This window comes from Sapajus apella, unplaced genomic scaffold (genome assembly GCF_009761245.1).
Source record: "Sapajus apella isolate SASKATOON/1434 unplaced genomic scaffold, GSC_monkey_1.0 scaffold143, whole genome shotgun sequence".
In the NCBI taxonomy this organism is placed as follows: Eukaryota; Metazoa; Chordata; class Mammalia; order Primates; family Cebidae; genus Sapajus; species Sapajus apella.
Window position 1 is genome coordinate 1089359 of NW_022437083.1, and position 21017 is coordinate 1110375.

The 21017-nt window shown below is 41.8% G+C and overlaps 1 protein-coding gene and 1 long non-coding RNA gene across 12 annotated transcripts in view; one reads left to right on the top strand and one right to left on the bottom strand.

The window, feature by feature from the left end:
* Positions 1–21017, bottom strand: part of ULK4 (unc-51 like kinase 4) — a 630679-nt gene that overhangs the window by 413353 nt on the left and 196309 nt on the right. For 10 of the 11 annotated variants that reach the window (XR_004264542.1, XR_004264544.1, XR_004264543.1 and 7 more), the window contains 2 exons: positions 19768–19819; positions 19575–19669 (listed from right to left, as the gene is read on the bottom strand). The exons of the other annotated variant lie outside the window; for it this stretch is intronic. Coding sequence is in view for 7 of the 10 variants with exons in the window: in XM_032264293.1 (XP_032120184.1) it covers positions 19575–19669; positions 19768–19819 (147 nt within the window). In the remaining 3 variants the exon portion in view is untranslated. The remainder of the gene's footprint in view (positions 1–19574; positions 19670–19767; positions 19820–21017) is intronic. 11 annotated transcript variants of the gene reach the window in all.
* LOC116540679 lies at positions 9072–20791 on the top strand. The gene is made up of 3 exons (XR_004264547.1): positions 9072–9156; positions 16535–16536; positions 20760–20791. It is a non-coding gene; the product is annotated as an uncharacterized LOC116540679 (long non-coding RNA).

Below are 21017 nucleotides of genomic sequence, written 5' to 3' on the forward strand. Positions count from 1 at the left end.
AAAAGAAAGCATGCAGAAGACTCAGTTCCAGTCTCCATCAACACAAACTACATTTTTTCCACAGACAGAATCCCTAATCAAAGGAGTAGAAAAGCAACGGCTAAGTTTATCCCGGATTTAAACTCTCCATGACATTTCATAAACCACCAAGTTCATTTAACTCTAAAAAAGTCATCAGGTCAAAATGACATCATGAAAATCAAAACAGCAATTTCTCAAAACCTTCAGGGTCTACGAAAGGAACTTCCGAATGTAAATACAAAATCTAGTTGGCACAGGTTGGCATGAAACCGTCAAAGTAATATGTATGAGCTGATGATCGTACATCAAGTTTAACCTAAACAACAATCAAAATGTTGGGGAAAAAAGAGACACAGAGTCCCCATGTTTTATCAAATACATCCAACAACTACAAGTTCGTCCTTGTTATATTTAGAAACAGACCCCAAAGATATAAATCCATACCTGAACCACCCCTGTGAGCTCCTAGTGACATCACAGCACAATCAAACACAGCGTGAAACTTCACCCAAAAAAACAAGTATTTTCCTCCAAAATACCAATAAAGAAAGAATAAATCCCTACTCTAGTCTAACGAAGAAAACGACTGTTTCATTTGATGAACTATTTTAGTGACAATAAACAAAATTCCCATTGTTCGTGTGCTCGTTCTCTCTATACTGATAAAAGAGCAGGAGAACCTGTGCACGGCCAGGTGACATCTTGCTGTCCCTACCAACAAAACGACGTCCCGCACAGGCAAGAGTCTCCACACGCGCTTGGTGGCCATCTGTATTAACAAGTTCTATCTCCAATTGACATAGGAAATGTATCTGCAATAGTGTATCTCGATATTTTTACGAGAACCCTAAGAACCAGCGATGTTTTGTTTGCCCTCTTCCAATAAGTGATGTCCGATCACATCACCCAAAGCACAGATATCGTGCTCCACCAAAGTATTTTGAGAACTCCAAACTTGTAGTTATGTCTAAAGCAAAAACTATGCAAAAGAAAGAAATACATACTGCTATTGACGATACCAACGTGACTGACAGCTATCTTAAAGGCTGAAGAGTGTATATCAGGAGAGGAGTAAGACTGAAACAAATGATCTAAGTGCCCATCTCAAGAAATTCAAAAACAATTAAACATGGCCGGAAAAGAAAGCCTGTCAGACAGAAGAAGAACACAGAAAAATCGACAGCATTTATGACACACAGTAGGAACGAGGCTTGGCGTCACCCTTACTAGAGCATTCTTTCACACATTTCCCTTCATCACAAAACCCACACCACGACCTCACTGACGCCTTACCCACCAACCCCAAGGCTTTGGTCATGCTGTGTTCTACGCACCCATGTTTAACCATGCCTTTTACCTACGGAATTCCAGTAACTGGCCTTAGAGACCCAAAACAAACTGTGGAGTGTCCCCCTCAGGAAGGAATGACAGCTTTGTGCCATTGGCCAGACCACCAGGTGGTCCATTTCTTAAGATATACATCGCAACCAGCTGTGCTGACCTGCACCCTGACGCTTCACGGTCTGCTTTGCCCAGCCCAGCCTACATACCCTACCCTATTTATCAATTCCTGCACTTTGTCTAATAAAAAATGCCAATCAGCTCTTCAGAGGGGCAGTCAGGGAATTCTCTCTCTCTCATGATGCTTCCCTTATGCCCGGGCATGAGCTCCAATGAAGCCTTGTATGGGAAAACTCTTTTGGCCTCGTCAATTTCTATTTCACTGAGAGCCCAAGGACGATGGTCAGTAACATTTATATGTACCTACAACAACCAATTAAATAACTCAAAAAATATCCCATTTACAACAGCAATATCATGATCTTAGCAAGAATATATATATTGATATAAATGTATATGTGTGCATATTTGTGTGGATGTGTATATGTAAATGCATATATTTACAAGTACTATAGTCATCGATGGACTTCTGGACTCTAGACCAACATGTAAAGAGCTTGGAAATCATCACAACCAACCATACCACAAAGAAAAGGCTGAACAAACTAAAAATCAACAACTTTTCTTAGATACATCAAAGAACTGAAGTTATAGGAAACCACCAACCCCAAAACCAAAGGGACAAGCGAATTTGGAAAATCGGAGTTTACCAGGAGCAGGACCCGCCACTGGAGCCACCAGAACAGCAAGTAAACGGTCATTGACTGATTGCTGGAGACTGAACATGGACCAGCTGGAGAGATAAGACACTCCTGGAGACCCAGCCTTGGGGGAGCCCCTAAATGTTACCGTCAGAGCTCCCCACCAACACTTCTCAGAGTGAACGTGAAAAAATCTCCTGGTACTTCAGTAAGGGAAGAGGAAATTTACTATTTTGAAGTACGTTCAGAGCATTGTTTAACAAAGGTCTGGACTCAAGGGAAACTATTTTACAACAGCCTAACTTAAAGGGGTTTTAGCAGAACTTAACTCCCTGGGCAAGGGGAATACCCAACTCCAGGCCCTTCTAGCCTTCTTGTCTCACCTACAGTGGGAGGTTGGGGACACTAAGAAGCACTTGTGAAGGTCACAGCCTAGGTACTAACTAAAAGAGTAAGACCTAATCACAGGACTGTAGAACACCCCTTCCCCCACCACCTTACCACAACATCAACATGGGTGCAGTATAACACAGCCTTACAACTGACACAGGTGGTATTTAAGATGGAGCTCTTTGGAGGGAAACCCAAAGACAACAGGAGAGAAAACGACTCAGTTACTAGAGGAAATTTTAGTCTCTGAAACCTACAACTATCACAAACAAGGAACACAGCCTAGCTCCTGGCCTTCGGTAAACATAAAACCTTACACAAAAGGCCCATTTACCTAAGCTCAGTCCACCTGAAACATCGTGCTGGAATGAAATTTTCAAAGTGCTAAGAGAAAAAAGCCACCAACCTAGAATTCTGTATGCAATGAAATTATCCCTCAAAATTGAAGGAGAAATGAAGACTTTCTCATAGACAAAAATTTAAGAAATTTTTCACCAATAGATTTGCTTTATAAGGAATACTTAAAGAAATTCTTCAGAGTGAAGGAAAATTGTAGATCAGGAATATATAGCTACATAAAGAAAACAAGAACGTTAGAGAAGTGAACAAATGAAGGTAAAACATAGTCTTTAATAAAAAGACTCAATGAGGCCAATTCTCTGAAAATTAATCTATAATTCCAACACACACACACAAAAATCTAACAAGGTTTTCACACCCCTCATATGGACTCTTTAATATACATGGAAAGCAGAGGTTCAAGAAGAACAGAAAACTGCCCAGGTGTAGTAGCTCATGCCTAGGAGCCACTTTGGGAGGCTGAGTTGGGCAAATCACTTGAGGTCAGGAGTTCGAGTTGAGCCTGGACAATATGATGAAACCTCATCTCTATTAAAAATGCAAACTCAGCCAGGCATGGTGGCACACACCTATAATCCCAGCTACTTGGGAGGCTGAGGTGGGAGAATCGCTTGAACCTGGGAGGCGGAGATTGCAATGAGCTGAGATTGTGCCACTGCACTCCAGCCTGGGCAACTGAGACTCTGTCTCAAAAAAACAGAAAGCTTCCAAAAAAGCTTGGGAAAAGGATGGTTAACTCTAACAAGTTACCACATTTACTCTGATGGAAATAAAATGCTACAAGCACAGAGCTAGACAAGATCAATGGAATAGAAAAGGGAGTCCAGAAACAGACATATATAGGAACTTGGAAGTGGACAGAGTACTACCAACAGGGGGTACTAGTCATTAGTCCATTCTCATGCTGCTATACAGAAATACCCGAGAGTGGGTAATTTATAAAGGAAAGAGTTTTGATTGACTCACAGTTCCGCATTGCCCGGGAGGCCTCAGGAATCCTACAATCATGGCAGAAGGCAAAGGAGAAGCAGGCACCTCCTTCACAAGGTGGTAGGATGGAGTGAGTGCTGAGGAAAGGGGGGAACGCCCCTTACAAAACCAGCAGATCTCATGAGAACTCACTCACTGACACTAGAGCAGCATGGGGGTAACCGCCGCGCGATTCAGCTACCTCCCACAGGGGATGTAGGAGCACGTAGGGATTACGGGAACTACAATTCAGGATGAGATTTGGGCGGGGTCTCAGCCAAACCATATCAAAGGGAAATTTAATGAAATAATACAGTATATGTCCATATAAAGCTCACAGGTTATTTTCTCTCTATAACTGATAAAGGGAAATCTGTGTGACTGATAACATCCCAACGTTTACACAAACATTGTATGCAGACCTACATTAGATACACACAAAGACAGACACACAAACATGAAAGTAACTGTTTAGATGAGCTGACACAGTATGTAGGTAAAGGGATTTTGTCACTGCCACGATCAAAATTTAATAGCTATTAAGGGCTAGGAAAGAAAAGACCCAATTTATAAGTATGTATTTACACAAATATAAAATAACCACCAGTATATACATAGGGATAGGCAGAAAATCCAGGTTTCACGGAAGAGGCCGAGGTGCGTGTTACTGTCGCTACTGTTGCCTTTGTGTTTGGTCACCAGAAATAAACAGTTACTAAGAGTTAGATTTCGAGGCCTGAATTGGAGTCACGGAATGACTTGGGACTTCTTGTATTTATTTATTTGAGATATTTAGAGAAATTTACTTTTACTTTAATTTGAAAATGTACAGATGAAAATTAAAACAATCATCTAGATAATAATCCAGAGGACACCAGACAAAGATAAGAAAGTAACTTGAAATTAAAAGAAAAAAAAATTTGTTCAAGTGACATATTGAGGAAACGTTCTAGCCTCAGCCTCTGGCCCCAAATCCCTCGAGGTGACACTCACAGGAGGACTTCTGTGAAATATGAAGAGCTGCTCCCAGCGTGCCCGAAGTGAGGGCAGCGCTGGGCCAGAGCAGAAGGGAGCTCTCAGAAACACAGCAGGCATGACTACCTGGCAAGCATCAGGAAAAATTTGTTCCTTTTAAAAACATATTTTTTTATTTCAATACATATAGTTTCCTAGAGAACTGTACGCATTTTATTCATTTTCTGCATTTAAAAACATCATTCTGAGGCTGGGCACAGAGGCTCTTGCCTATAATCCCAGCACTTTGGGAGGCTGAAGTGGGAGAATTGCAAGAGCCCAGGAATTCCAGGTTACAGTGAGCCGTGAGTGCACCACAGCACTCCAGCCTGGGTAACAAAGCAAGACACTGTCTAAAATACTTAATTAGGTGTGGCACAGTGGCTCACGTCTGTAATCCCAGCACTTTGGGAGGCCGAGGCAGGTGGATCACAAAGTCAAGAGATTGAGACCATCCTGGCCAACACGGTGAAACCCTGTCTCTACTAAAATACAAAAATTAGCTGGGCATGGTGGCGGGTGCCTGTAGTCCCAGCTACTCAGAAGGCTGAGGTAGAAGAATTGCCTGAACCTGGGAGGCAGAGGTGGCAGTGAGCTGAGATCACACCACTGCACTCCAACCGGGTGACAGAGCGAGACTCCGTCTCAAAAAAAAAAAAAAAAAAAAAAGAATTAATTAAATTTAAATAATACATAAATAATAAAAGCATCATTCTGAGAATGCATCCACAGGCCTCATCAGACTCCCAAAGGCTTCCAAGGTACAGGGATCTTTAATGCACTTAATTTTAATACACTTAAATTCCCTTAAGTGTAGCCAGAATGGGGCAGCAGAAACTCAATGAAATAAACTCACGAACAAATCAGTGTCCAACGTCAAGAAAAGCACTCTGCTGGGCTGCCTAGCTTCCTGTCCCTCCCCATGTAAGGGTACGGAGGGCAGGACCTGTACAATGTTTCTGGCCAGTCCCCATGTCTTGACAAAAAGACTACCTTCACCAAAGGAAAGAAAATCTAACAAAAGGGCCATCAAGGTAAAGATACTTTCAAAAAAGAACTTCTGATCAGAGTGTTTCAAATGCTAGCCCAACACCGCTGACGGGTGTATTCCTGACAATGTACTTGACACCAGCTCCCAAGCACATGCCGAGGCGGGGACAGCCCAGGCAACACTCCTTTCTAACCACCTGTCCACAGGGGCTGGGCGAAGGGCTGGACTCTCAACCCAAGGCTAAGGTGAAGGGAGGTGGACGCAAACACGATTCTTTCTGCCTAGAACGCTCACTCCCCACCCAGAAGTTAACACCTACTTGCCTTCAAGACTTAGGTCAAGAACTGCCTCCTCTTAAAATCATCCCCAGACTCTGTTAGAGTAAACAGGGCTCCCAGCATGCACGGTGCACCCACCAATGGAGCACTCTTCAAACCATGCTCCAATATCGGTCATCCCCTCCCTCCTCATGCCACCCCCTCCCCCAGCAGAGAAGCCATTCAGAGTAGGACCTGACTCTGGCCCACCACTATCTTCTCAAAGATGGCAGACAGAGCTCATGGTGGCTCACACCTGTAGTCCCAGCTGCTTAGGAGGCTGGGGTGGGAGAACTGTGTGAACCCAGTTGTTTGGGACCAGCCTGAGCAATAGAGTGGAACCCCATCCCTAAAAAATGAATAAACAAACAAATAAATGGTTTATAAAAGGCACTTACTAAGAATATATGAGTAACGAATACATGAGTAAACCAAATAGCTAAACAGTTTTCTGGAGGCCACTTTTTACCTCACTGCTGTACCTCCGTTCATACTATCTTTTTAGTATGAATAAGATTCTTTTAAAAAGATCTGAACTTATAAAACTATTTGTTTGTGGTACTGAATGCCAGTTTCTTTAGAACGAAACAAAACCTTGTTTGCTTTTGTATCCTGGTTATCAGCTGAGGTTACCCTAAACTTTGAGTTTCAAATACAACCATCAGCCCTACATGCTATAAGCAATTTGGTGTCCTTTCCAAGGTTTCTGGGAATTTGCAGGCTTATTTACTTTCCCACGGTTCGCTGCCAACTCTGAGTGTCTACCTCACCTACCTGCTTTTTACCTTCTCCTGCCCGCTAGTTGCTTCTGGGAGACTGAATATACTGGTGGTAGCCAGACTACACACGACAATGGAACTCTAACCCACGGCCTCTACAGAAAGCAGGAAGGCCAGGACCACAGCCTCTGCAGCAATCAGCCGGGATGCTCAGGACGTAGGCGATGACTGGCAGCTTCAGTATGTTTTGTGCTCGTCCAAATTAGGGCCAGCTAGAGAAAGCCGAGTATGTTCCCTAACCAATCACATAGGATGTCCTGCTTCTAACGAGCCCACTTCCAGATTCCCCACCAGGAGCCTCCAATCCGGGCACGCTGAAGTCTTCCCTCTCCCACTCCCCTCCTTGCCTTTAAGTCTCTGCCCAAGGCCAGTGATGTTGGCCAACTTCTCTGCTGTAGCAGCTCTGAAAAAACCACCTGTTTGTTCTCATTTGGTGGGTCTCTGTTGACTTCTACCCACCAGTGAGTCATAGCACACAGCCCCTTTTCAATCATTACATTTAGAGGACTCACAAACTCTTGGTATGTATACCAGGCTTTATGGAGAGTCTGGAGTGACTGAGGTTTTACTGCGGCGACACCAACTGAAGTCTACCTGTTTCTAATCATCTTCAATCACTGAAGCTTTAACTTTTCTCACAGCCGTCGTCCGTCCGTCACCAGCTCTGGGCTCCTGCCCTGCGCCTCACTGTCCAGCTTCTAGGCAGCCTTTCCCTTGGTTCCTGCCTCCTTTCCTCTTTTCTTAGCTCTCCCACCGACCGATGCATTGTTATTTCTTATGCAGACAAATTTTAGCTACTCTGCTACCCCCATTCCTTCCTTCATCCAGGGTTTGGGGCCACTCCCCAGTCCTACCTACAAAAGAAACAGAGGCTCAGTACGGACCATCCATGGCTTCACAGCTACAGAAGGGCCAGGCACACGTTTCCAGCTAACAGCTTTTCTCTGTCTTCAACAAGACCACTTTCCAGGACAGAGCACCTACATGCGGAAGGGAGGTTCTTCCCTCATAATCCAAGCTTATGCTGTTACGGCAGGCAGTCAGGCAGACATGAGCCGGACAGGAGGGGCCCCCACCCCCACCAGGAATATCAGGCGACATCAGGTGACAGGTGCTTGTTACTGTCACTCTAATCGGTCACGAGTCAGTGTCAGGGAAAGGCAGTCTCCCAATAGATAGAAACACCTGGAACTGGAGATCAGAAGCTTCCCGATAAGACCTCAGGAGTTAGGTGACTGGGCTCAATGCACACTAAGAGGCAAAATAGCAGAGTTTAACTGGCACAGGACCTTCTAGGAACGTTCTAGAGGTAAGGGAAGAACTGCTTCAAGTGAGCACATGTACAACTTAACACAGTGAGCACGCGGCCCCCGAAAGTTCTGGAAGCCACTGCACAAGCGGACAACCTGCCCCAAGGGAAGAATCAGGGAGAAGAAATGAGACCCAGGAAGCATGTGGCATTTAAAGCCCCAAGTCCAAGGTCAAACCACAAACTTGAATTTCTCAAGGGGCCCCCTGGCCCTCTTCCAATTGTACTTTACTTCCTTTTGTTCCTGCTATGAAGCTTTTAAATAAACTTTCACTCTGGCTCTAGAACTTGCCTTGAGTCTGCCTATGCCCCTCAGCTGAATTCTTTCTTCTGAGGAGGCAAGAACTGATACTGTTGCAGACCCGTACAGATCTGCTGCCACCGCCAGTACCTCCGCCCAGAGATGGGAAATTCTCTCTTTCAAATATCCTTTTAAACAGTAGTATCTATTTATTTATTTCCTTTAGCATCCATTGATACTTGTCTAAAGTTGTGGCTAAACTGCCTCAGGACCTGAGAAATTTCAAAGCCGGTAACATGCCGGAATGAGTTAATACCATACTTACTGACGAATCACGTTACCTGATGTCTCTGGATTTAAAAGAATAATTGGAGAGTGCAGTCTGATACACAGTGAACCTCATCTGCATTTTGAGAAGTCAGATTAAAACTGTACGCCTGAATGGCAACCCAACACCACACAGCAACAATGCAGCAAGACCAGAAAGAACAGAAAAAGGACAAAGCCCTAAAAATTATCTTCATTAAATCACTTCTAAGTCACAGTGACAAAACCATGACGACCAAATCTGACACTATATGACAGTGAACATGTTCTAAACCTTCAGATGGGCATGGCTTTGCCCGCTGGTACTAGGTCACCTTTTTAAAAAGAGGCTGAATCGTTGAGACAATAGTACCTTTTTGCTGCTGTGGAGTTCGCTAATTTGCTCACCGATGTTCTGCCCTTCCAGAATCTTCCACAGAATATATATTATATACATATACATCACATGTATAATCATATATGATTACATACATATACATTGTATATTTACATACACTACTATATGCTATGTATTTCATAACATATGTACTCATATAGTTAATGGTATTAAATACAACTGCACCCTAATCAAGCTCCTGTGTACCGGTGATCTCCACTATAAAATTCCATCACTAATTATTTATCTTAGTGTAGGCATAATATACTTACATGGAGTAATCCGAGGAATTTTAATACTAGCAATATTGATTTCTTAAAGATATTCACTTGTGCAAGTTCATTTGTCTGCGTGTTCTAAAAGCAGAGACCTACTGAACTCTTTTTGAAAATGGAAATTCCCAAGTCAGGTGACTTTTATTTCTTTGCTCAAAAACTAGGACCCCCGCCCATTTTTTTTAAAGTGTGTGAATATATATGCACACCAGTTTCTGTGTGTATCAGTTTCTCTGCATGTTAATGATTCTCAACGGCATGTCCCAAATGAAATCAATGTCTATGACTTAGGAATGCTAAGAGAGGTCTGGGACATTTAAGCTAAACAACAGCAAATGCATTTGAAACACATAAATAACACTTGCTTCACTAAACCTTATTTCATTTGTTCTTGAAGTTACTATTGCCCAAGACTGATGCTTTGTTTAAATCTTCTTTGCAATATTAAACAGCTATAAAAATGTTAAGAATTCCCATGGTCACATTAGGTGGGTAACACATTATTGGCAAGACAGTGTCAAAACAGGCATTCCCATACATTGCTGGTGAGACAGACAATGGTAAAAGCCTACGTAAGGGACTTTGGCAGTATCTAACAAAAGCACAAGTACCTTCACCCTTTGATCCCAGCATCACCCTTCTAGTGATTAGACTGCCAAATCGCAATTTACCCTGAAGATACACCTCCAATAGGAACGTGAACATGAACAAGGTATTTCTTGCTTAAAACTGCAAATATTAGCAGCCACCTAGAGGGCCAAACACTGGTGGAATACTGTACTGTTTTAATAAAGAGTGAGAAAGAGCTCTATGAGCTGATATGGAGTAATTTCTAACACTCATTATTAAATAAAAAGGCAAACTGCAAAAGAACATATATGTCACATTCAGTGCAAGAAGGAAAAATAAGAAAACATCTACTCACTTTAGAGAAAGAAATTATTAAAAGGCTAAATCAGAAAACAAGGAAGTAGGTAATCTACAGGAGTAAGGAGAGTATGACGGACGGCAATGGAGTAGAACGGATGCAAATTTCAGGGAAGGGGTGACGCTGCTCTGAATACATCTTTTTCCACAGTTTTGACTTTTTCGAACTACATTCATGTTCTACATATTAAAAAAAATCAAAAGCACACCCTATGACAAACTTACTCATGTAAACAAAATTATTTTTAGAATAAATGGTTGCTTACTGAAAAAAAAAAAATCAAAAGCAACAAAAGAGGAAGGAGCAAAAGAAAACCTAAAATTGAAAGCAAATGGACACAAATCAACTGTGCTTCAAACAAATACTGTAAGTACACTGAGAGCAGGGAAGGGAGCTAAGCCAAGTACCTTGTGAACGCAGTATTGACTGATTACCCCCAAGGGCTGCTTGGAGATGAGAACAGGTTGGGAGGCAAGGAATTCTGCAAACAAATCCTGACGTCATTTGGTTTGTTTTGGTAATGGTTTCAGTGAAGCAATTCCACGACAATTTTAGATGTACTACAGGAGTAAGCAAATGAGAAAAGGTGCTGATGATGCTGGAAGCCAAAACTTCCACAAAGGGACACACAAATGCAGAATGGGTGAAGGCAAGAACGAACTGTGCGGGGGGCTGAATGTGAAGAGGGCAGTGTGAACTCACGAATCCAAGTATGCATGTGTGTGCATACAGGCACGTGTAAGTACGTACAGCTGTCCCTCGGCATCCACAGTGCACTGGCTCCAGGGAGAGAACAACGTGTCAACACATAACTGAGTAGGAGCATAGCACAGTAGGGCTGTTACGGCGGGTGTGTAGAAAGCGATGGACCCCAGAGCAGGGAGGGCCTTTCTCTGCTGGGTGGCAGGAGAGTCTCACAGACGGGACTTCTGAATGGGGCTTTGAGAGAAAAGGAGGAGGGGACAGAGCAGACAACCTGACTGGGGGATGAGAAGTCTAGGTTCACACAGGGAATGCTGAGTACAGTTGGGCCTCAGTATGAGAGAGAGATCCCTTCCCCATAACAAAATCCAGGGATCCTTAAGTCCTTCTACAAAATGGCATTCGTATTTGCATATAAACTACACACGACCTCCCATATACCTTAAATCATCTCCAGGTGACTTATAATGCCTAATGCAATGTAAGTGCCAGCTAAATAGTTGTTATACTCTATTTTTTAAATTTATTTTTTTATTGTTATATTATCATTTTTCATTGTTTTTCAAATACTTTTTAACTGCTGTTGGTTGAATCCAAGGATGTGGAACCTGTGGATACAGAGGACCAAACTGTCTGTGACTGTATGATATCTGTGTGTTTATACGCACGTGTGTCGGTGTCTACGTGTGTTCATACGCGTGTGTGTTGGTGTCTGTGTTCATACGCGTGTGTGTTGGTGTCTATGTATGTTCATATGCATTTGTGTTGGTATCTATGTGAGCCGCTGTGCCCAACCGAAAAATATTTTTTAATAAATTTAATGTAAGCCAGGTGCTGTGGCTCATGCCTATAATCAATCCCAGCACTCTGGGAGGCCAAGGCGGGTGGATCACCTGAGGTTAGGAGTTCAAGATCAGCCTGACCAACATGGAGAAACCTGTCTCTACTAAAAATATAAAAAATTAGCCAGGCGTGGTGGCACATGCCTGTAATCACAGCTACTCGGAAGGCTGAGGCAAAAGAATCACTTGAACCTGGGAGGTGGCGGTTGTGGTGAACCGAGATCACGCCATTGCACTCCTGCTTGGGCAACAAGAGCGAAACTCCATCTCAAAAAAACAAAAAAAAAAGAAACAAAGAAAAAAAATTAGTGTAGCTTACGTGAACAGTGTTGGTAATGCCTACCGTAGTGTACAGCAATATCCTAAGCCTTCGAGGTGACTCAGCACTCAGTACTGACTCACCCAGAGCGACTCCAGTCCTGCAAGCGCCTCTCAGAGTAAGTATCCTACCAAGGTACGCCATTTATCTTTATACAGCATTGTCACCAGACCTTCTCTTGGTATACTTGCCATTTGTTACAGTCACCTGCAATATTCAGTGCAGTAGAATGCCGTACAGGTGTGTAGCCTAGAAGCTATAGGCTATACCGCAGAGCCCAGGTGTGTAGTGGGCTAGACCATCTAGGCTGGTGTAAGTGCATTCTGTGATGTTTGCACAACAGAAAAGATCAGCAAACAAGGCATTTTCAGGACCTAGCTCCATCTTTAAGCAAGGCATGACTGTATGTACAATCCAAAAATCTAAAATCCGAAATGCTCCAAAATTTGAAACTTGTTTCTGAACTTCTTTTTAGAAATGGGGTTATGGCTACGTTGCCCAGGCTGGCCTTGAACTCCTAGGCTCAAGCTGTCCTCCCACCTCGGCCTCCCAAGGCTGGCCTTGAACTCCTAGGCTCAAGCTGTCCTCCCACCTCAGCCTCCCAAGGGTGGCCTTGAACTCCTAGGCCCAAGCTGTCCTCCCACCTCGGCCTCCCAAGGCTGGCCTTGAACTCCTAGGCCCAAGCTGTCCTCCCACCTCGGCCTCCCAAGTAGCTGTGACTACAGGAGCTTGGCACCACGCCCAGCTTGAAACTTTCTGAGCACCAATGTGACACGTAGAAGCACTGCTCACTGGAGTAGTTCAGAGTTTCAGATTAGGCATGTCCAACCAATAAGGATAAAGCAAACATTCCAAAAATTCACAGATTTCAAAACCCCAAAACCAACCAAAATCTGAAGCACTTCTGGTCCCAACTGTTTGAGATAAGGGAATAACCAGCCTGTATATAGGCTCAGACCTTTACCAACTTCTAAACCTTTTTTCATATTTATGTAAATTTTTAATTCACAAATAAGATCCATACATAAAGATGTACTTATCCTAAGTATACAATTTAGATAATTTTCACAATGTGAACACACTCATCTAAGCAGCACCTAGATGAAGGAACAGGACATCGTGAAGCCGCCTTTGTCAAGATCTGCCAGTCACCACCCAAGAGTAACCACTATCCTGACCTGGAACAGCTTTGTCTATTCTTAAACTTTTTGCAAATGGAATCATGGTATTTTGTATTTGTCAACTTTAGCGCCACATTAAATCTGTAAGGTTTATCCATGACGTTAAGTATAATTGTAGATTGCTTGTTTTCTCTGTGGAAGAACACTCCATCATTTCACTACACCGTAATGTATTCATCCATCAACTGTTGATGGGCATTTGGGTAGTTTCCAGTTTGCAGCTATGAGCATTCTTGTATACCTGTCATTCCTATTGAATACATGCTCAGCAGTAAACTTGCTGAGTCACAGTGTATGTCTATGCTCAGCTGCAGTAGCTACTGCCAAAATGGTTTTCAGAGTAGCTGTAACAACACACACTCTGAGTGCAGAGTTTCTGGGCTCCATTTGCTCCATGTCCACACCAACACTAAGTATTAACTCAAATAGTTAACTGGCTTAAGGCTAAATTATTCAATATTTATTAGGCTCCAGCCTCTCCCTGAAAAATTTACAAAAGGATAGGTTTTTTTGTTAAGAAGATGAAGGCTTAGCTTACTTTCTGAACTTAAAGAGAAAAATGTTTTAATCAAATTATGCACATTGCAGCCAGAATTTTCTAACAAAGAAGTCATCTTTATTTCTCCCTTTGCTATTAATAATATTTTCTGAAGCCACCATAAGTGGGAACAAATTCTCTGTACAAAACAAATCATGTGGCTTTCTGACTGCCCTATACGCCACGTTGATTACCTCAACTCTGAAGAGCTAAATGGTCTAAAACTCTGGGAAAAATCCGAATTAAGTGTTTGTGCTCAGCAAGAACCAAACGCATTTGGCCACTTCCATACAATATAGTATTGATCAACAGCCTTGAACAGCACGTGTGCTAACATTTCAAACAACAGCATGTTCCCTGGGGGCTGGATCTTCCTCTTCATGTATTCCAGTCATGCTCAACAAGAGGTAATTAGAAAGTTTCTCATGAGTTATAACATTAAAAAATGTTTTCATGAAGCCAGTAAGTTGCAATAATACCTCTTCTATCACAGTAGATGTTGTAATTACAATTAGTGTGCTTGCATTTCATAATGAGAAAATAAACTAATTTCTATTTAAATGCAATATAGGTATTTATAAACACCAGACCTTAACAAATTAGCCATAAGGTTACTGTTCATTAGGCAAAAGAATCAGCAAGCAACATCCCAGCGAGTCATAGCTTATTTGATGACTTGGAATTCACTGCTATGACACTGACCATGACAAACAGGTTCCTGGTTAGGGTAGGTACTGTGACTTGGATTAACTATCTTACTGAAAACAATGCAAAACGCCGGATAAAATCTAAATACCCTAAACCTTAAGCTCCGAAAATAGGGGGAGCTTTCAGACTAGTTTCTGAAGGAAAGACTTAGGCAGAGGGTTGAGAACATGAGAGCATGGAGCTGACCGTGCCCAGGAGGCACTCAGCAACAACACAGCAGAGGTGTCCGTGGGACCCTGCACTCAGATCCTCCCAGCACACAAGTTTTATGATTCACCTTACACAGAAACAGGCACCTGCAGAGAAGGGATTATACTCTCAAAGTCAGGAAAAACTAGATTCATTCGCCAACCCTTCCACACACATTCACGCTCCTGAAAACTGAGAAGGCTGCCCTGGGAAGTTACAATCTCAGACCTACACTGTCAGGAACTTACACACTGGGGACAAACGAGGCTGACCTGAAGCACTGTCCCAACTGGCAGAGGCCTCAGGTGCCCGGCAGAAGGAAACATGTTATGGAGAAAGGAATATCCACGCTGGATTTCAGGGAATGCCCTGTAACGAATTTCAGGAACAATGTCCAGGAAGGATAAACAATATTCAGGCCTCCAAGAAAACAGGAAGATTTGGGCATGAACAAGATATGACAGACACCGCAGACCAGAAAAAAGATGACTTTCTTTAATTGTACTTTAAGTTCTGGGCTACATGTGCAGAACATGGAGGTTTGTTACATAGCTATACAGGTGCCATGGTGGTTGGCTGCATCCATTCCCCCGTCATCCACATTAGGCATTTCTCCTAACATAGGCTATCCCTCCCCTAGACCCCCACCTACCGACAGTGCCCGCTGTGTGATGTTCCCCTCCCTGTGTCCATGTGTTTTCACTGTTCAACTCCCACTTGTGAGGGAGACTATGTGGTATTTGGTTTTCTATTCTTGTGTTAGTTTGCTGAGAATGATGGTTCTGATATTAGAATTACCACATACACTGTAGAACTACATTTAATAAACATGAATAAATAAGTCACACACTAGGAGGTATCTACAGGGAACAGGAAATTATAAAATAAAAAGCAATACAGATTTGAAAAAAAAAATAAGCAGAATTTCTAGCAATGATAGACTTCTACAAATGAAAAATAACCAAAATTAGAAACTCAACAGCTGTACGTGGCAGGAGAAGAAGAACAGAACACAGGAAAAAAAAAAAAAGAAATAATATCATTTGGAATATAACACTAAAAAAGAAAAAGCTGGTATGTACAAAAAGTAGGAATTAGAAAATACAGTGAGAAAGTTTAAAGAACACATGATCTGAATTGCTGAAGGAGACAGAACAAGAGAGAGAGTAAGCAAAGATAATGGCAGAAAGTTTTCCAGACTGATGAAAAAGGACAATCCATAGATTCAAGAAGCACAGAGAATCTGAAACAGAGTAAGTAGAAAAGAAAGTTAAATTTAGTTACATCACAGTGAATCTACAGAAAGCCAAATCTACATCTCCTCCCCCAAAAAATGTTTTAGAAGGACACAAGGGAGAAAAAGAGAGATTTCCTTCAGAGGAAAGACTTGAGATGAACCACAGTCCTCTCAACAGCAACAATTCAGAACATAAGATAAAGAAATAACATCTGCGCAGTGCTGAGCAATAATATCAAAAATAACTACCAAACTGAAATGTAATGCTCAGCAAAATATCCCTCAAGGAAGAATAACTTTGTCAGACAGACAGTCTGCCACCAGCAAACGTAAGCCAAAGGAGACTATAAAGGACCTTCTGTAGTCAGAGATAAGCGAAGGCGGCAGTGAAAACTCAGAAGAAACGATGCATACAAAAGTGGTAAATACGTGGGTACATGTAAATGAACATGAACTACATTAAGGCAGTGATAACAAGGTCTGGTGGATATTTAAAAGAGAGAAACAAAACAAGACAGACTGAAAAACGCCGCAAACCACCACCAACAACATACATATCAACGGGGACTGCACGGAGTTACGCAGGCTGAGGTCTGGATATCACCAACAGAAAAGAAAGTTTCTCTTCAACTTTAGCTTTTAATACATTAATATGCATGATGTAAATTTTAGGGTAACCAGTGAAAGAATATAAAGAGAATACATAAATGCCAACCTTACATAGGGAAAAAACTAAATGAAAAATAAAATATCAATGAAGCAAGAGAGAGGAAGTAAGAAGAAGATAATGTATGACAAAGTTTGAAAGAATACAGTAGAATGAATCCGAAAAGACCAACAATTACACTGTGTAAACAGAGTACATGCTGTGTGGTTAGAAGTCAAAAATTGGCCAAATTTTATTTATTTATTTATTTATTTATTTATTTGAGACAGGGTCTCACTCTGTCGCCCAGGCTGGAGTGCAATGGTGCAATCTCAGCTCACTGCAACTCTCCCTCCCAGATTCAGGCAACTCTCCTGCCTCAGCTCACAAGTAGCTGGGATTACAGGCATGCACCAACACACCCAGCTAATTTTTGCACTTTTAGTAGAGATGGGGTTCCACTATGTTGGCCAGGCTAGTCTCGAACTCCCGACCTCAGGTGATCTGCTCACCTCTGCCTCCCAAAGTACTGGGATTATAGGAGTGAGTCACCACGCCCAGCCTGGACAAATTAATTTTAAAATACTATATGATATTCATATTACAGAAGTCTAAAACATAAAAAGAGAGATGTTGGAAAGAAAAGATTGAAAAAAGATATAGCAGGCAAATATCAATCAAAAGAACGTTCACATGATTATGCTAAAATGGGACAAATTAGTGTAAGGCAGAAAACATTACTAGAGATTAAGAAAGCCACTTCACAACGACACAAGGCTGATTTCACTGGATGACGTAATCTGAAATTTGAATACACCTAATAACATGGCCTCAAGATACATAAAACAAATATTGTCAGAACTACAAGAAATAAATGCACAATAGTAATAGTAGATTTATACACATCTCATTCAGTAATTTATAGAAAAAGCAGGCCAAAATTAGTAAGGATAAGATTTGAACAAGATAACTAATAAATTGCTCGATGGACATACATTGAATACTGCACCGAACAGCTATAAAATATTTTTTTTCAAACATACAGAATATTTACGAAAAAATAGCCTCACAATGGGCTTTATATAAACCAAGTCTTGATGAATTTCAACATATTAAAATCACCCAGACTACATTCTCTAACTTCAAAGCAGTTAAACTAGAAATCAATATACAAAGATAACTATAATGTATCCATGGCATTTAAATACATATATGTTAATAACCCATGATTCGATAAAGAAAAATATAAAATATTTTAACTAAAAGATTAAAATTATATGTGCCAAAACTTGTGAGATGACACTAAAGCAGTATTTAAGAGAAACATAATCTCAAATGCATAAATTAGAAAAGAAATATGGAAAACGAACAAGCTAAATATTTACACCAAAAAGTTAGAAAAAGAATACAAAATAGACCCAAAGAAAAAGAAAGGAAATGAGAATTATTACAACAATCAAAACAAAAAGAAACAGAAGTGATTAGCAAAATGAAACAATGACATTCTAAACCATGTTTTATAAATTCAAATTTCCAAATCTGTATTTAATAAAAACCCAAAGTAGAGCTGAGGTAATTCCAAGATGTCACAAGCCAAAGAATATAGAATTTAAGTGAAGGATTTAATGCACAGACACACAAGTTAACTGTGTTTGATGGGTGGGGGCAGAGGGCAGGGAAATATGTAAGGAGACAAACTGCAGATTCAGTTCTACAACAGTATCTACGTGACCATGAAGGTGTTAAAATTAACTTTCTCTTTACTTCATAATATCTTTTTTAAGTGCAGTTGTGATTTCTAAATTCAGTACTTTTATTCGTTATCATGACAGGCAATTCACAACTCATGACTGACTGCTATCTAAAATTTTCCCTACAGGGTTGGTTGTTCGAAATTGACGAACAGTTTCTTTCACATCAGACTCTGCTGAGTCATGCTTTGGATGTCCATGTAATTTGTTATCTGAAAGTGGTCACTATTGCTTGGGTCAAATGCTAAATGGGGCAGATCACTGGAAGCAGGCATAAGGCTGAGGTGCAGGAAACACATCGCCCCTTTACCACATCACCCATGCTTCAGTGAGGGGGTGGGGCAGGAGGAGGGCAGGAGGGAGCCATGTCCCTGCTGCACAGCAGCTTCTAGGGAAAGCCACTGCCGGGCAAAACCTGCTGCTGCTCCTTGCACCATAAGCTAGCTGTCTTCCTAACTGGCTCCTCTTCTGGGGGCCTTTCTGCAGAAAGAAAGGGAGGGGGGATTTCCTCCTCCTAAAGTCAACAGGCAGCTCACCTAAGGATCCTTCTAGGGCACAGTTTCTCAAAGGAGAGCAATTGTGCAACCCAGGATACAATGTCAATGTGTAGAGACAATTCTGGTTGTCCTACTGAAGGGAGAGGAGTGGGGCTATCAGCATCTAGTGAGCAGGGGCCAGGATTTCTGCTAAATATCCCACAATGCATGGGACGGCCCCACAGCAAAGAACTGTGCATCCCAAAACGCCTTCAGTGCAAGGTTGAGAAAGCCGGCTAGGAGGGTTTGTACTAACAGTTACAACAAATAACCAGGCAAGAAGAAAGTACGCTGAGGGATAGGTGTGGACCAGGAAGGAAGGAGAAAAACGAAGAAAAACCCTTAGAAAGTCAACAAAGGGAAGGGATTTCCTGTGTTCATCCTGCCAGGGTAGCAGGGTTCTGAGTGGTTATTTCATGAGAGGAACGTGCATGTATGAACCAAGCACTCTAAGCTAGGTCTCCTTATATACAGAATTACCAAGTAAATTTAAAAAGAACTTTTTTCAAAAGCTGCCGGAACTGACCGTAGAGTGATAGTCTTTCAATAAAACAGGGTACTGTATTATTGCTTCAAAAGCAGACAACGTGATCTTGATCAATTCTTCTGACGCTGTCAGTCCTAGAAACACAGGTAATTATTATAGGTATTTATTTACATGTTCTAAATCGCAATATCAAAGTACCTCAAACACATAAAGTGTTCCACGGTCTACTCACCTATGGCTCCATCTATGTTTGTTTCTCCTGAGTCTACAGATTTAATATGACTCTGAAAAGAACAAATATTTTAATAAATACAGTTTCAAAATAACTCTGAAATAAAATACAGGTAGTTTACATTTTGCCCAAAACTGTACCTAATGCTCTTAATAACTCATAGACAGTAATAAATACTCTACACATATTATAAATACTATTAGTTTTTAAATTACATTTAATAATATATGTGAATTATTAACTATAATCATTTTTAAATATACAAATCACTATCAATGAGATTTAATGTTGGAATACAGTCAGAGTTACTGTAAGCACTTGCAAAAGTGAGAATAATACAACTGATACATAGCCATCTCCAATAACATGCCACGCTCACACGTTTGCCGTATCGGTAGTTAGTTAGAATGGCATCTAACTAGGGGAGACTCATCTCAAAGGAAGGTCAAGCCTTAGCTACCCTGAATACAAAGTGTGTCAAGTCAGCAGTTTTGCTCTCAAGGCCTGCCTTCAAATTTCACCACTGTTTTTAGTTCCTGCTAGATACCTCTTATTCCAATTCCCTTCTTTGTGCTCCCATGCACCTTGCTAGTGTCTCCTTTGCAAGGTGACACCCATTGCTGTCTGACAGGAAGAATTTCGTAGCTCGGCTGTGAGCTCTCTGAGGCCTCAGCTCCCCAGACGAGGGAGTTTTCCAGTCTCTGACCCAATGCTCTGAACAGAAAAGGCATTCCATGAACACCATCTTAATGAAACAATCACTGCCATGCTAGGCAGAGCCCCCACATTACCGTCTGCAAGAACACTGCAACAGAGTTCTTGACCCTAATGAACAAAACCATACATATACATTATTTTATATATGGTAACAAATGGCAAATAAAATATAAGATGACCTTGGAGCTAAAAAGTTACTAAGTATAAGCAATTAGCCCACAGTAGAAATTGGTCTAGTGCGCTCCAATGGTATGTCTTCAAAACATCTAATACAGCCGGGCGCGGTGGCTCACGCCTGTAATCCCAGCACTTTGGGAGGCCGAGGCGGGTGGATCACGAGGTCAAGAGATCGAGACCATCCTGGTCAACATGGTGAAACCCCATCTCTACTAAAAATACAAAAAATTAGCTGGGCATGGTGGCGCGTGCCTGTAATCCCAGCTACTCAGGAGGCTGAGGCAGGAGAATTGCCTGAACCCAGGAGGTGGAGGTTGCGGTGAGCCGAGATCGCGCCATTGCACTCCAGCCTGGGT